Consider the following 15,426-nt stretch of genomic DNA (forward strand, 5'->3'; position numbering starts at 1 on the left):
ATATCCTTTCGGTGGTTTTCTGGACACCCAGGTGACCTCCCATCACGTCCGTGGGCCAGGTCTAGCACCTGCCGCCGGTAGGGTTTTGGCACGACTAGTAGTCGCACCGTGTCTTCCCCCTTTTTCTCTATCTGATAGAGTAAATCATTCTCCAGAACCATGTAAGGATATGCCAGCCTAGAGCCAGGTTCTACGGGTACCCCATTTATCACTTTTACATTTGTCCTAGCCTGAGAAAGGGTAAGGATCCTTTATTTGCTCGCTTTGGAAGTCATCTTTCTGAACTTCTAAATCTGGCAAATGGGGAGGTGGACGGCTGTCGGCCTCCTCCTCTTCCCCGGTCTCCTCCGTATCACCCGTCATGACTGAAAACGGGAACTGTAGGTCATTTCCAGCAGACTCTTCCCCCGAGTCTTCCGGGGAGACCTCTTCCAGGGGTTCGGGACCCACACGAGCCCTCGGAGAAGAATCATGTACACTATTACCCGAGGGCATCAACTGATTCTCCCACAATTGCCAGAAGTGGGGAAAATCCCGGCCCAGGATAACATCATGCAATAACGCAGGGACGAGTCCCACTTTATGTTGCACAGACCCATAGGAAGTAGTAATGCATATGACCGCGGTGAGGTACGAACAGGTGTCTCCATGCACACACGTTACAGAAAATTTGTCTGATGGTCCAGTCGGGTCTGACACCAGACTGGCCTTCACCAGAGTCACCACACTTCCCGAGTCTAACAATGCCACCACATTTTTGCCATCAACAGTTAAATCACACAAGTGTTTTTCCACATCCTTTTGACCGGCATTCACACTCACTACCCGTGCAACCATAGACATGCGGTTTTTAGAGTCTGTGACGTCGCACTGCATGGGTTCAGTAGTGACCGGACAGTTCGCAGCAATATGTCCCATCTCTTGGCAGCGGAAACACCTAACGGGCCCCTTGCTTAGACCATAGTTCGTTACTCTCGGCCTCGCAGTGCGGGCAGTCCCGTTTTCCTCCCCCACTGTCTTAGGGATTTTTCCATCTCCCCTACTCCCTGGAACAGTCTTACCGGTTCCACGTGGAGATGATGAAGAACAAGGTGGGGTAGCGTCGTCTCGGAGTCCTTCCGCCACGGAGTAACGTTCAACCAGATCCACCAGTTGATCTGCCGTCGTAGGATTTCCATGGCTTACCCACTTCCTCAGGGCTGGCGGTAGAGCTCTCAAGTACTTGTCCATGACGACTCTCTGGATTATCTCTGGCGCTGTCAACACTTCGGGTTGTAGCCACTTCTTCGTCACGTGGATCAGGTCGAACATCTGTGACCGCGGTGGTTTATCCGGCTGATAAGTCCATTGATGCACTCTCTGTGCACGGACAGCGGTTGTCACTCCCAGCCGGGCCAAGATCTCGGCTTTCAATTTGTCAAAGTCCTGCGCAGCTTCAGGTTCCAAGTCATAATACGCCTTTTGGGCCTCACCGGAAAGAAACGGGGCAATCAGGCCGGCCCATCGTGCCTTCGGCCATTTTTCTCGCACCGCTGTCCGTTCAAACGTGGTCAGGTATGGCTCGACGTCATCTTCGGTCGTCATCTTCTGCCTATACCGACTCACGTGAATCACTCTCGACTCGGCTTCCGGGTTAAGCTCAGGTAAGCTTGCCAAGCGCTGCGCCACCTGCTGGAGAAGCGAACGATCGGTAACTGTCATGTCCACCAACTCCTTCAGCTGGGCCATTATCACCCGATTAGCTTCTTGCTGGACGGCGGTGGACTGTACCAGCGTTTTCACCACGTCCTCCATGCTCATGCTTGCAACGTGATGCCCGCGTTCTCCACCACAATGTAATAAAACACTCCGTGATCGCCTTTGCTGGGGTCAAAGGTCACGTGCATTCAGCATGAAACTCAGGCGCAGAGCTGGGATTCGGGTGTAACTGACCCTGGGTCAGGTTTATTAACGGTGAAAGCAATGCAAAAGGAAATAAAACATAAAACAAATCCTTGCCTGTCCGGCACTAACTAAACAATGGACAACCTAACTACCAACTGGCGGGCTTCTCCCGTCCAGCCAAACCACAGTTGCAGTGGGCACTGCTTCCACTCACGTGTGTCTCTCACACAGACAGGCTCTCTGTGTTCCCAGGCTGAGACACTCACACAACCACCTGGCATCCTTTTATATCCACCTCCCATTATTCATTAGCAAGCAGGTGCGATACTGACCAGACTAGGCCACATAGGAAAGGAATCTGGGCGAGATATACCTGCCCTCATCCACTATTCCCACATGATTCTCACAATAGGTAATGAGAATTCCTCCTGTCCTTTTTCCTCCACAGGTCTATATCACACTCCCTCCTTTTTTCTGGCAGTGTGTTGTTTTTATATTATTTTTAATTTTTACTCTTTATTTTCACTAATCTTTTCTTGTATGTCAATAATTTATATTTAGTGACCTTGAGGACACCATATGTCTCCTTGGACCCTCACCCTGTACCATATCTCTGTGAACCGCATCCAGCAGTCTCTACAGTTGGGGGAATCATGACCATATATTGTATTCTATGTATTTTATGTACTTAGTATGTGAGATTTTTTCACTGTTTATGTCATATACGATGTACATTTATATATATGTGATGACTTTTTTTACGGTCATGACCCGCTTAGGATTATTGTCTGCATGGACCTTAGGGTTCTTCCCATGTATGGGATATAATTATGAGCATATTATATCAAACATGTGAATCGGATCTAGTGGCCTTTATAGTTGTATGTGTCATGACCATATATTCGTTTTATGCATTTGATGTATTTAATATATGAGACTCTTTATCGCCTGGGCTATATGTGATGCATATCCATGTATGTATGTGATGATTCTTTTGTATGGCCATGACCCCTTTAAAAATCATTCATCTAACGGTATGGATTTTTGGGATTTCCATTTACCCTATATATGGGATACAATTATGGGCGGCTGTGTGCATCTCTCTGCGGTGGTAATTGTGCTGCTGACAGATGGGAGTCTTTATGTTGTACACGGGCGCCTTGGTCTTTTGACCGGTGTCCTGTGTTCAGCATGACGCCTGTTCTGTGCAGCGGTGCTTGCCGACCTCAGAGCGCATGCGCCGATGAGGCCGCGCTGATTGGTTGATCCCAGTCACGTGACCGCAGTCACAGGGTATATGAAGGTCCTGTGGAGATATGGTTACTATCTCCTTGATAAAGCGGCCTTTCTGCGCCGCGAAACGCGCGTTGGGGGTCACTGCCAGACGATTCCCCTCTTCCTCCTGCATCCTCTGGTAAGATTTTGAACTGACATTTATTTCTGTCTTTCATTGGTGGTCGCCCTTGTTTATGTCCAGATTCATTGCACACTAAGGACATTATATGTCTCTCCTCCTTACTTTTTGAGCTTTGCTCAGGGGATTTACTTGGGAGTAATCTGGGCCATATGGCCATTGATTTTTGTAGGGCGGTATTATTTATAGGCATGATGTCTAAAATACATATATGAGGACATTATTTCCATCTTGGATGGACGAGGGGATGGTCGGGTATGTGTTCATCTGCTTTATATTGGCACCTCATCATGATTTTGTGCACTTCTTTGTACGATATTTAATAAAAATTATTAATATTTTTTCAGTCGTCGTTTTGCTCCCTTTTTTCTCCGATATTTCCATGTTTATAGGAGCTGATGTGGCTTGTGCCTAGGGTGAACAAATTGTTTTGGTATCATCCATAGGCATTTTAGCATTTTACATGGGATTCTTGTTATTAATCCCAGGGGGTAGGTGGATCCTCCAGGTCGTAAGTTCTATAGAAAAGGGCTTTCAATGCCCAAAGTCATTTGAACAGTTTTGGGTGGAGAATGTTGTGGTCTAGAGGCAAAATGGTGATCATGGTAATACGGTCGGACTACACCACCGATAAAGCAGCCACAGCCGGTGACTGAGAGGAATCTGTGACTTCTCTGTATTCAGTAGTTACTACTCACCTGGGTAGTCATACATGGGAATCTCCTCTTTACACGACTCATCACCCCTCACATATGTCTCTGTAGTATTAATATGGGTCAGATCTTCACCCTGAAACAAATATTGTAAAAGTCACAGACAGATGGAGAAGTCCCATCTATGATCAGCTCTAATCCTGCCATCTCCACCGCTCTCATCACACAAGTATAAAATATATAATACTGGGGGATAAAACAAGACTGAGCACAAGACCTTCACAGCCGTCTACACATCATAGGGGAGATCTCCTGACACCTTCTCTCCATCTACCTGATGATCCTGAGGAGCACTGGGATCTTCTTGGTTACAGTCCTGTGGAAGAAGAGGATGGGGACATCTCTCTGGTGTTGTCCTCTTACTGGATAGATCTGGAGGAAACACATACAGGGACTGAATTCATTCTCTACATACAGATAATTATAGGCCGTGTGTATTTAGTCCTGTCTATTACCTGGAGATGTGAGGGGCTGGGGAACCTCCATTATGACGTCCTTGTACAGATCTCTGTGCCCTTCTAAATACTCCCACTCCTCCATGGAGAAATAGACAGCAACATCTTGACACCTTATAGGAACCTGACACATACAATGATACCGTCATCCCCAGATCCCTTCATAGCGTTACTGTATAATGTCCCAGCATTCCCAGCAGTGTCACCTCTCCAGTCAGCAGCTCAATCATCTTGTAGGTGAGTTCTAGGATCTTCTGGTCATTGATGCCCTCATGGATCAGGGGGTGAGGTGGAGGCCCCGTGATTGGGCTCAGGGGTCTTCCCCATCCCTCAGACACAGGGTCCTGACAGCGATCACTAGAGGTCTTCTTCACCACTGTGTAATCCTGGTTATGGAGAGACACATTAATAAATCTCACTACAGACATTCCCAGAGTCCTCACCTCTCCAGTTCTGTCCATCTGTTATTCCCATAGATAAGAATGATGTAATGTGACGTCATCAGAATCTCTCACCTCTCCAGTGAGATGGAAGAGGATCTCTAGGGTGAGGTGTAACATCCTCTCCGCCATCTTGTCTCTGTCCATATCCATCCTTGATGGGTAAATCAGGAAAATTCTCTTCTATAGAAGATCTTCACTGAGAGGATCCGATTTTGTAGAGACCTGAATGAGAAGATGAGCCGATGTTTCCAGGATTCTTCTTGTGGGAATTGGCTGTGATATCCCCTGTGCAATATATTTCTAGTATTAATGTGCTCAGTAATGGGGAATCTCCACATCCCTCCACCTGCAGAGCCGCACTCCACATATATGGCTGCTCTGTGCACAGGACCTGTGATGAGGTCACAGGAGGGGAGGAGTCAGGGGTCACATGATATCCGGAGTGAAGACGCTCCATGGAGCCTTCTCCTCAGTCAGTGACATTCCCGCCATTATTTGCCCCTCACTACTGGCACAATTACCCCGCGCCACCTTTTCTACACAGTGTTATGTGTGGAATGTAACGTGTGATTTCTCTGGAGACAAATAGACCCCACACATGAGGGAATTATCACCAGTTACCGGCCGTCTACTATATGGCAGCATATGATTGTGCTATCGACTCCACACCAGGAGCTAAAATGCCCAAATCTCATTTATTTCCTCCTTTCCAGAGTCCGGCTGAGGCTCATATATGGCCATGCTCCTCTTCAGTCACCGTTGGGGGTTTGGTAGAAGGATGGAGGGTTGTGCCTGTGAGTCACAGGTCACCTTCCCTATCCTTTACCCCTTATACCTGACCTATTTATCCAATTATCTGGAGCTAAATGGTTTTACAAACTTACCGTGAGAGGGGAATATAACCTTATAAGTGTACATCAGGGTGATGAATGGAAGGCTGCATTCAATACACCTGAGGGGCAGATATAAAATCTGATGCCGCCATTCGGGGTAACCAATGCTCCGTCAGTCTGTCAAAATGTCATTAGTTATATTTTTTCTCACTGATTGGTAGATTTGTGGTAATTTTCCTGGATGATATAGTGAGTTACTCCCGTCCTCTGGAGGAGCATGCTGAGCATGTCAGACAGGGTCTCCAGGTTCTACGTGACAACTATTTATTTGGTAACCTGGAGAAATGACAATTTGTGGTCCAGCAGGTCCAGATCTCAGGACATTTGGCTTCTGCATTAGGGTCTCAGATGGACCCCGTTGCGGTCCCAGCAGTCCCTTCATTGGTTTTAACCAAGTAACCTGAAAGGAAAGTGTTACAAAGGTTTCTTGTAGTCGAGATACTGAGGACAAACAAGCGGAAAATAGGGTCTTACCTGATAACCATATCTAATGAGAGTAGGGGAGTATTACTCTCACCTGATGGAGTGGCGCCTTTACACCATGCTCAATGCATAAATCAGCTGCTGCAGGACCCGGGGCCAAAGACCGAGCAGAAGAGCTGATCCGGGTATAATGTGTCTGTACCTGCGCTGCTGATGGAGATGATCGGATATGGAGATTTTCCTTAAAAACGTTTATTCAAATAGGTTTTCAAAGTCAACGCGTTTCACAGTCACGCAGGACGTCTTCCTCAGGACGAAACCTGAGAGCGGATAAACATGTCAAGCCTGGAACGTTTTATATGCAGTCTTTTGGAAAAAAAAGCCAAACAAAGCAAAATATGTCAAAGTTCATGAGAAAGTCCGTCAAACAAAGATAAATTATGGTTCATGAAAAAACAAAAAAAAATTTACACACATTAATTATATTAAAAAGTACTTATGAATTAAGTGAGGTCACCTAAAAGAATGAATAAACATGAATGTGAAATGAATGAAAAAGTTCTTGCCAGTAAATAAATCATTTATAAATGGTGTTATTTAGTTGTGTCAGTAGTTTCCTATATGAGATGTGAGCTGGTGTTCTGTAAGTTTCTGAAGTCACAGGTATAGTGGTGTAAAGCTGTGCACCACTAGTGAGCTTGATGGATCAGCATCGGACTGAAAACATAGGATTATTGGAAAAGAAACCATTGAACTAGAAGACAAATACGTAACCCAATGGTTAATAAGGCCTCTTTCACACATCAGTTTTTTTGCCATCAGTCACAATCCATCGTTTTTTAAAAAAAACGGATCCAGCAATTGATGCCACTGGATCCAGTTTTTTCTCACAGACTTGTATTAGCGACGGATGGCTGTCCGTTTCATTCGTCGTTCGACGGATCAGTCAGAAATTCTTTGTCCATCGGTCGGAGAAAACAGACATAGGAAAGTTTTTTGTGTCAGTCGAAAAGTCGGACAGCGAATCCGTCCCTGGATTCCGTTGTTTTTAACTGAGCATGATCCAAGGATAATTTTTTAGCTAAAAGTAGCATTTTTCTTTCTTGCACGCACAAAAAATCTCTCTCTCTCCTCCAGACCCACAATGTAAAACTAGACTAGTGGATTAATAATGGATACATGTCTTATTGACATCTCTCCATTATTAACCAGGCTTAATGTCCCCTTACAATAGCAAGGTGACATTAATCTCTTATTACCCCATATGCCACCCGCTACAGGGCAATGGGAAGGGAGAGGGTAAGTGCCGGAATTGGCGCATCTTACAGATGCGCCTTTTCTGGGGTGGCTGGGGGCAGATTTTTTTACGCCAAGGGGGCCCAATAACAATGGTCCCTCTCTAGGCTATTTATTTCTGCCCTCAGTCGCTGGCTTGCCCTCTCTGGCAAAGAAAATTGTGCAGGAGCCCACGCCAGTTTTTTCCATGAATTAATCCTCTAATTTAACACCTACAGCTCCAAAATTTTACACACACACTACTAACATTATTAGTGAGGGATATATATAAATCTAATTCTTCTGCAATGATTTACTGTATGTAAACCATGTCTCATGTCCTGTCGGTTTCTGTAATATTTTTACGGATGCCGATAATTGATTTTTCACCTATTCTGCTATCTATATCTCTATGAAATATAAATATATGTATATATTTATATGTGTCAATGATATATATATTATATATATATACTGCTCAAAAAAAATCAAGGGAACCCTGGACACTCTTTCTGAGCAGACACATGGATGTCAGTGACTTTCCTATCATTTCTAACTGTTGTTTATTCCATTGACACAACAGCAGGAGAAATTGAAATACAATCAGTGTCGATCTCACAGAAGTGTGGCTGACTTGGAGTTACATTTTGCTGTTTAAGTGTTCCCTTTAATTTTTTGAGCAGTATATATATATATATATATAGTAAGGCAGCACTCACTGAGTGCATTGGGGAACGCCGGCTTGACAGCGCTATAACATACAGGAAGACTCAATTTCCTTAAAAGTTCTCCTGGGTTTATTGCTCCATATCCCCAGCAGCACAAACACAGAGTAGTCAGCCTTTAGGTCCGGCAACATAAAATAATAATGTCCATAAACAGGGCTTTGCTCTTTCTCTGTTCACACACAGGCCAGGGCAATGTCCGTTAAACACTCAGTTCCATAGGACAGTACAGTCTTTTACTGACCGAGGTCAGTGCCACTCATGGTTGTTCGACCGTCCACTCTGGAGGTATCTCACAGGCCTCATTCCTCTGGTTCAGGAAAGCCAGCACTGCTTCCCTAGGCTGTGCAACATCCAGCAAGCAGGGTTGGCCTGGGGCCACACACACAGGGGGCCTTCTACCTTCCAGGTCACAGACAACTCTGTAGGTTTCCACTTGGACACATGGAAGTCTGTGCACAATCCAGACTCCCAAGCACTCTATCATGTGCTAAACACACCTTCATTATGTAGGCTGCAACATCACCTCTAGGTGAGGTATGAATCACATGCAGGGCCAGTTTTAGGCAAAGTGGGGCCCTAGGCAAAGTTTAAAATGGGCCCCAAATGCATGCTAACATATTGCACATCACACAGAGGCATTTTGGTTGTAGTTACATGCGCTGAGTTCAGGCCGCTAAATGAGTGTGATCAACAATATTGAAGTCATTCAACACTTGTTTCCCGGCTTCTTTCCACCATCTGAGAAAGAATGATGGGGACAGAACAATCATTAATGGATCACTAACAGATCACCATACAGTATCATGTTATCAGCAGCACATCTACAGTTTGCACCACATAGTCCTCCATATAATATAATGTGCCCCATAGTCCTCCATATAGTATAATACACTCCTCAGAGCCCTCCATATACTAAAATACACTGCCTAGTCCTCCATATAGTATAATACACTCCTCATAGTATAATACACTGCCATAGTCATCCATGTAGTACAACTCACTTCCCATAGTATAATGCACCCCATAGTTCTTCATATAATGTATTCCCCACAGTCCTTGATACAGTATAATGCAGCCCACATATAGTATAATGCAGCTACCCCATAGAGCATAATGCAGCCACCCCACAGAGTTTAATGCAGCCTCGCCATACAATATAATATAACCCCCACAGAATATAATGCAGCCCCCTCTTATAGTATAATGCAGCCACCCCTTAGAGCATAATGCAGCTACCCCAGAGAGTATAATGCAGCCACTCCACAGAATATAATGTAACCCCCCCATAGAATATAATGCAGCCCCTCCTCATATCGTATAATGCAGCCCCTCCATAGAATATATACCAGCCCCCTCATAGAGAATATTGCAGCCCCCCATAGAATATAATGCAGCACCTTATATAGTTAATGTAGCCCTTCCATAGAATACAATGTAGCCCTACTCATATAGTATAATGCAGCCCCCATAGAATACAATGTAGTCCCCTCATAAAGTATAATGAAGCCTCCATACAATATAATCTAGCCCCCCACAGAATATAATGCAGCCCCCCATAGAATACAATGTAGCCTCCTCATATAGTATAATGTAGCCCCCTCAGAGTATGATGCAATCACCCCCATAGAATATAATAAATATAATACAGCCCCCCATAGAATATAATACAGCCCACCTCCCCATAGAAAATAATGCAGCCCCCCCCATATTATACAACACAGCCTCCCCCATAGAATATAATGTAAAAGGTACCCCGCATGGTATATAACACAGCCGCATAGTATATAGCCCAGCACCACATGGTATATACAGCCCAGCCCCACATGGTATATACAGCCCAGCCCAACATGATATTATATAGCCCAGCCACACATGGTATATACAGCCCAGCCCCACATGGTATTATATAGCCCAGCCACACATGGTATATACAGCCCAGCCACACATGGTATATATAGCCCAGCACCACATGATATATATAGCCCAGCCACACATGGTATATACAGCCCAGCCACACATGGTATATACAGCCCAGCCCCACATGGTGTATACAGCCCAGCCCCACATGGTATATACAGCCCAGCCACACATGGTATATACAGCCCAGCCCCACATGGTATATATAGCCCAGCACCACATGATATATATAGCCCAGCCACACATGATATATATAGCCCAGCCACACATGGTATATACAGCCCAGCCACACATGGTATATACAGCCCAGCCACACATGGTATATACAGCCCAGCCCCACATGGTATATATAGCCCAGCACCACATGGTGTATACAGCCCAGCACCACACGGTATATACAGCCCAGCCACACATGGTATATACAGCCCAGCCACACATGGTATATACAGCCCAGCCCCACATGGTATATATAGTCCAGCACCACATGATATATATAGCCCAGCCCCACATGGTATATATAGCCCAGCCCCACATGGTGTATACAGCCCAGCCACACATGGTATATACAGCCCAGCCACACATGGTATATACAGCCCAGCCACACATGGTATATACAGCCCAGCCCACATGGTGTATACAGCCCAGCCCCACATGGTGTATACAGCCCAGCCACGGCTAGGAGTTAGTCCCGCTTTTGTGTACAAAATTTTTTGGCTTTTACAGTTGTTAAAATTCTTAATAAAAGACTTCATTGTACACACAGTTGACAGTAAACCATTTGGCAATGTTAGGAATAAGTTTACCTTGCTTCTGGGTCTCAAATATTTTGACCCTTACTTGTTGGCTTTTCTTTCCTCTGGAGAAAGCCACATATAACTGCCCATGTGAAAACACTGGGAGAGGCAAATAAATTCCTACAATATCCAAGAACTGTCCCTGAGATTTATTGATGGTCATTGCAAAAGCCAACATGACAGGAAACTGACGCCATGGCATCTGGACTGGCAAGTGTTTTTCTTTGGAAATCAGGTCAATTCTTGGAATAAGAACTGCTTTTCCATCTAAAGCAACGGCATGAATAACGTTTGCTTTTAAGCTTTTCACATAAAGCCTTGTGCCATTTCAAAGGTTACGCTTTCTGTTAAGATTACGCAGGAGCATAATTACAGCTCCTGGTTTCAGCTTTAGTTCATGAGGGGGCATCCCAGTGGGATTCAAAGAGTTAAGAAACTCTACAGGGTAATCTGTGAGAATCACACCCTCCTTTTCTGCAATTGTGTCGATGGAGCGATGTTAAGTGCTCACCTTGAGCTTGACTAAGAATTTTGTCGTTCAAGGCGTGAACGTCATCATTCAATGGCGCAAGAATTGCTTTATTGGCAATTGCTTCTACCGTTGTATCGGTAATCTCATTTGAGTCGCCAAAAATAGCTGTAATTAAATCACCCTCTTCAATAAAAGAATTCAGGATTTCAATTGTGTCTTCTGGTAGACCATATTCATTTGACAAGTCTAAGTAACCATGAATTGTACTCAACTTCGTCCTGAGACGTTCTCATATTCTGAAGTAACTGGAACCGTGAAAACTGATTCCAGGATTTTGAATATTTAATGGTGGACTGTACAATTTGGCCTCTTTTTCCACCTTCCATTATTGGCAGGGTTTGACGAAAGTCACCACCGTTTATGAAAACTTTTCCACCAAATGGTCTTTTTTTTCCACATATGTCATGGAACAAATTATCCACAGCGTCCATATTAAAACAGGGAGTCATTGTTACTTCATCCCAAATAACGACAGATGACTCCCTAAGCTCCTTTTCTTGAAGTGAGGCTGGCTTAATTTTTGACACATGTTGTCTTATTTGTTGTAATTCCAAGGCCAAACTAGGAATGGTAGGAGCTACCGTTTTGTAGTAATGTAGCCACCAAACCAGTGGAGGTTACAGATCAAATAGACTTCTTTTCTGCTTGTAGTGTCTTGTGGAAGCAGTTGTACAAAAATGTCTTCCCACTGCCTCCTGGGCCGTCCAGAAAAAAAACAGTGTGAGCTAGTGTTGTCTGGCTGTGGTGCAGCATTGACTGCATCGAAAGCTGATTGCTGAGCTTCATTAAGCATAGCTTTCAATTGCTCAGCCTCCTGCTTTATTACAGCAGAATTCAGTTGGTTGGTCCAGTATTTCATCTGGAACATTTACTGCAGCAATCCAAAGTCAGCACAAGACTTTTTATTGCTTAAGAGCACTTCATCAATATCATGAAGAGCAGTTGCTCAGCAATTTCTGGAGTATACTGCCTGGTGTAATCCTCCATAAATTCGGTTTTACATTTTTGCCATAATGCCAATGGTTTAGCTGGTTTCCCATATACACAAATTATAGCAAATAATTTGCAAAGTTGGTAGGGCATTTTGGAAGCGATTGCATCTGTTATACCTTCTTCCCATTCGGAATCGTCTTCCAAAAGATGCATTTTTATACATGTCATGTACGACTCCATTGACAGTCCTTAAGTCAGCATAAGACTTTGCTTCTCTTACGTGAAGTAAAAGGAGTCTTAGGTAACACAGCTCACCATCTGTTAAAGAGACTGTCTACATTCAGGCAATTGTTTTCCCAAATTGAGCCCGTCGTTTTTTCCATCCTTCTGGTACAGCTTTTCTATCCCAGACATAGTGTTCAGGGATGTCACTGTACAAATACTGACGGGCGGAAGCGTCAATTCTGCTTAGCTCAAAATAAGCCTGCAGTGTAGAGGCTTTTGATTCTGAAATAGCCATATCCTCATTACCATCTTCAGAAAACACTTGCTGCATGTGTTCAAGGTGCACAGCCAGCCTTTTAATGGTATGTGAAGCATCATGCATTTTTTCTGATTCTCCACATACCCTCAGGGGAGCTTATATACCGAGAATCTAGGTACATGGCTGGTTCATTCCAGTTTAATGTATCAAACTTGATATTGGCACAGTCATGCCCTTTGTATACATATTTGAAAAGATATTTAACACTTTTTATTGAAGCACATATCTCAACATTGATATGGCAATTGTACTTGAGTAATAAATAAGGGTTGTATGGAACTACCCATCTATTGTCGATTTCTCGCTTTCCTCGTCTGGTTTTCCCAGTATTGCATAAATGGTAATCTGGGTAACCATCAACATTGGGGTTTGACTCTGTATTAAAATCCTTTGGGAACTTTTTTGCGCATTGACCATCTGTCATGCATATAGCACCAGGTTGATCCTTACCACATGGGCCATGAATCATGTGCTTCATCACTGCCTCATGTAGTTTTGGATTTGCTGTCTCATTTGGGATTTCAGCAGAGACCAATTCATCAATTCTTTCTTTGTCCCTCTTGTCTCCTCTCCGAGGATTAAGAGCATGTGAGCATGTTGTAGTCCACGCTTTTGAAATTCTATTACATGCACATAGTCAACTACACGCCCAAAAATGTGCTTTTTCAATATCTCATTAAGCACGGCTTGGAGTTTGATTTTAAATACTCGTTTAACCAAATCTGGTCTGAACTCCGGCCTCTTCCATGGTTCTAAGTTTTCAGTAATTTCTTTCAACTTTGGGTTACAGGTCATCATAACACAAAGATCTGGCTTTCCGAATTTTCAGACAATTGTCATGGTGTCTTGGTAATTTTGCTGCATAGCTCTTGGGCTTCCAAAGAAACTGGACGGTAAAATTACTGGTGTCCCAGCTTTTAGCCCTTGGTGTAACGCAATATTATGGATGTGATCCGTAACGCCAGCATAACTGTCGACGCGTAATGCCTTTTGATTTGGTTTTATGTATTTGATCCTGTCGGATTCAATTTTGACGTAACTGTCAACGATAAATTGTTGCGTCAACTTCCCAGCATTTAAAAGGGGATTGAACTCGTCACGAATGGCAAGCCTGTATGCACAGTACTGCAACAGGGTGACTTTTTCTTGTCAATCTTGATCCACTGGTATGGATGGTAGATCAATGTCACCAATTCCTTGATGTTGCACACTTAGGGTAATTGGAGTTGTCAAATTTATTGTCCATCCACTGTCCCCATATGGGAATAGAAGTGGATGTGTCATTGCATCACACTTTCTGTGAAGATTATATAGCGGGGGTGTCTCAAACCAATGTCAGATATTTAGAGGTAGCAAATTGGTATATCATATACAATAAAACATAACCTTTAATGATTCTTTAAAAACCATACATCAAATCAAAACAAACATGTGCCAAAGTGCAATTGTGCAGTGTTCTATTAAAAACAAACCGTTTTGTACTAAATAAGGTACCATATGGCCCTAGACATTAATGTATTTCTTGTCCAGGTGTTTCAAAACCTGGAATCTCCGACCATATGAGCCTTGTATATTTGTAATTGTGTGCAGACCAGGCCTTTATGTCATCAGAATTAATATTACTTAATAGACATATATCCAGCCCGTATATAAATTAGCACAGCATATGTACAGCATCGGTCAAATGCATAAGCATAAAATCACCTCATGAGCAAATTGTATCCATTTATGATACCACTATAGAAACTGAGACCGCTGTACTTATCTTTAAACGCTTCTATAAAGAACGGATGATGAGGTAAGGTCCATCTGAAAACCCAAAATCGTGACCCGATCTCCAGACTTGTCACCCAACGCGTTTCGTTGATGCCTAACTCATCAGGGGTATTGTGACACCTTCTTCTGGCGCATAGCACGCCCGTTGTAAGATAGCTGCCTTTTATAAATCGCGGCATACCGCGGCTTGTTGCCGTTTCCGGTTGCCCCGTACAGTACTTCCGGTTTGCGCATGACGCCGGCATCTGCTCAGGCAACTTGCCCCACTTCCTGGGTTTTCCTAAACAGGCGCCGCGCGTCATGTTGAGACAGGACCCGACCATACCCTGCCCCACTTCCTGGGCGTAACCGGGCCTGTCGGTCTGCATATCAAGATATTGCGTGATTGGTCTAGGCAGTCACCTGACCATCACGTATCAATAGGAGCCGCTCACTTTATTTTATTGCATCAATCTAATAGTGCGGCTTCATTTAATCAATCATAAATGTTGAATGCGTCCCCCTATCATTATTTATACGGGAACCGAATTGTTAAGTCATTTTATGATTGCATAGGCGTTATGAATCAGTACAAAACGCCAACACCCATATTGTGGACATTGTCAGGGATTATCTTGTGAATGAAAACAAATTCTTTACACTCCGTCATAGGAAAAGAAGCAGAAAAAAAGCAGAAAAAAGAGTCAGGATACCAACTGCAAA

General features: G+C 43.9%; 1 protein-coding gene across 1 annotated transcript; it reads right to left on the reverse strand.

Annotated features, from left to right (window-relative positions):
• Window positions 1–4,627: 4,627 nt before the first annotated feature.
• LOC141075510 (oocyte zinc finger protein XlCOF29-like) lies at window positions 4,628–5,125 on the reverse strand. The gene is made up of 2 exons (XM_073562593.1): window positions 4,982–5,125; window positions 4,628–4,852 (listed from the first exon to the last, which is right to left on the reverse strand). Exons 1-2 carry the CDS (start codon window positions 5,057–5,059, stop codon window positions 4,628–4,630), a joined length of 303 nt encoding a protein of 100 aa, XP_073418694.1. The 5' UTR covers window positions 5,060–5,125.
• Between the last annotated feature and the right edge of the window lie 10,301 nt (window positions 5,126–15,426).

Source organism: Dendrobates tinctorius, unplaced genomic scaffold, assembly GCF_039654945.1.
Source record: "Dendrobates tinctorius isolate UK_male_01 unplaced genomic scaffold, ASM3965494v1 ptg000358l, whole genome shotgun sequence".
NCBI lineage: Eukaryota > Metazoa > Chordata > Amphibia > Anura > Dendrobatidae > Dendrobates > Dendrobates tinctorius.

Coding starts and splice junctions, on each gene's coding strand:
- LOC141075510 (XM_073562593.1), bottom strand. CDS start 5,059: ATGGATATGGACAGAGACAAGATGGCGGAGAGGATGTTACACCTCACC. Junction 4,853..4,981: donor TCTTCCATCTCACTGGAGAG/GTGAGAGATTCT, acceptor CTCCATAACCAG/GATTACACAGTGGTGAAGAA.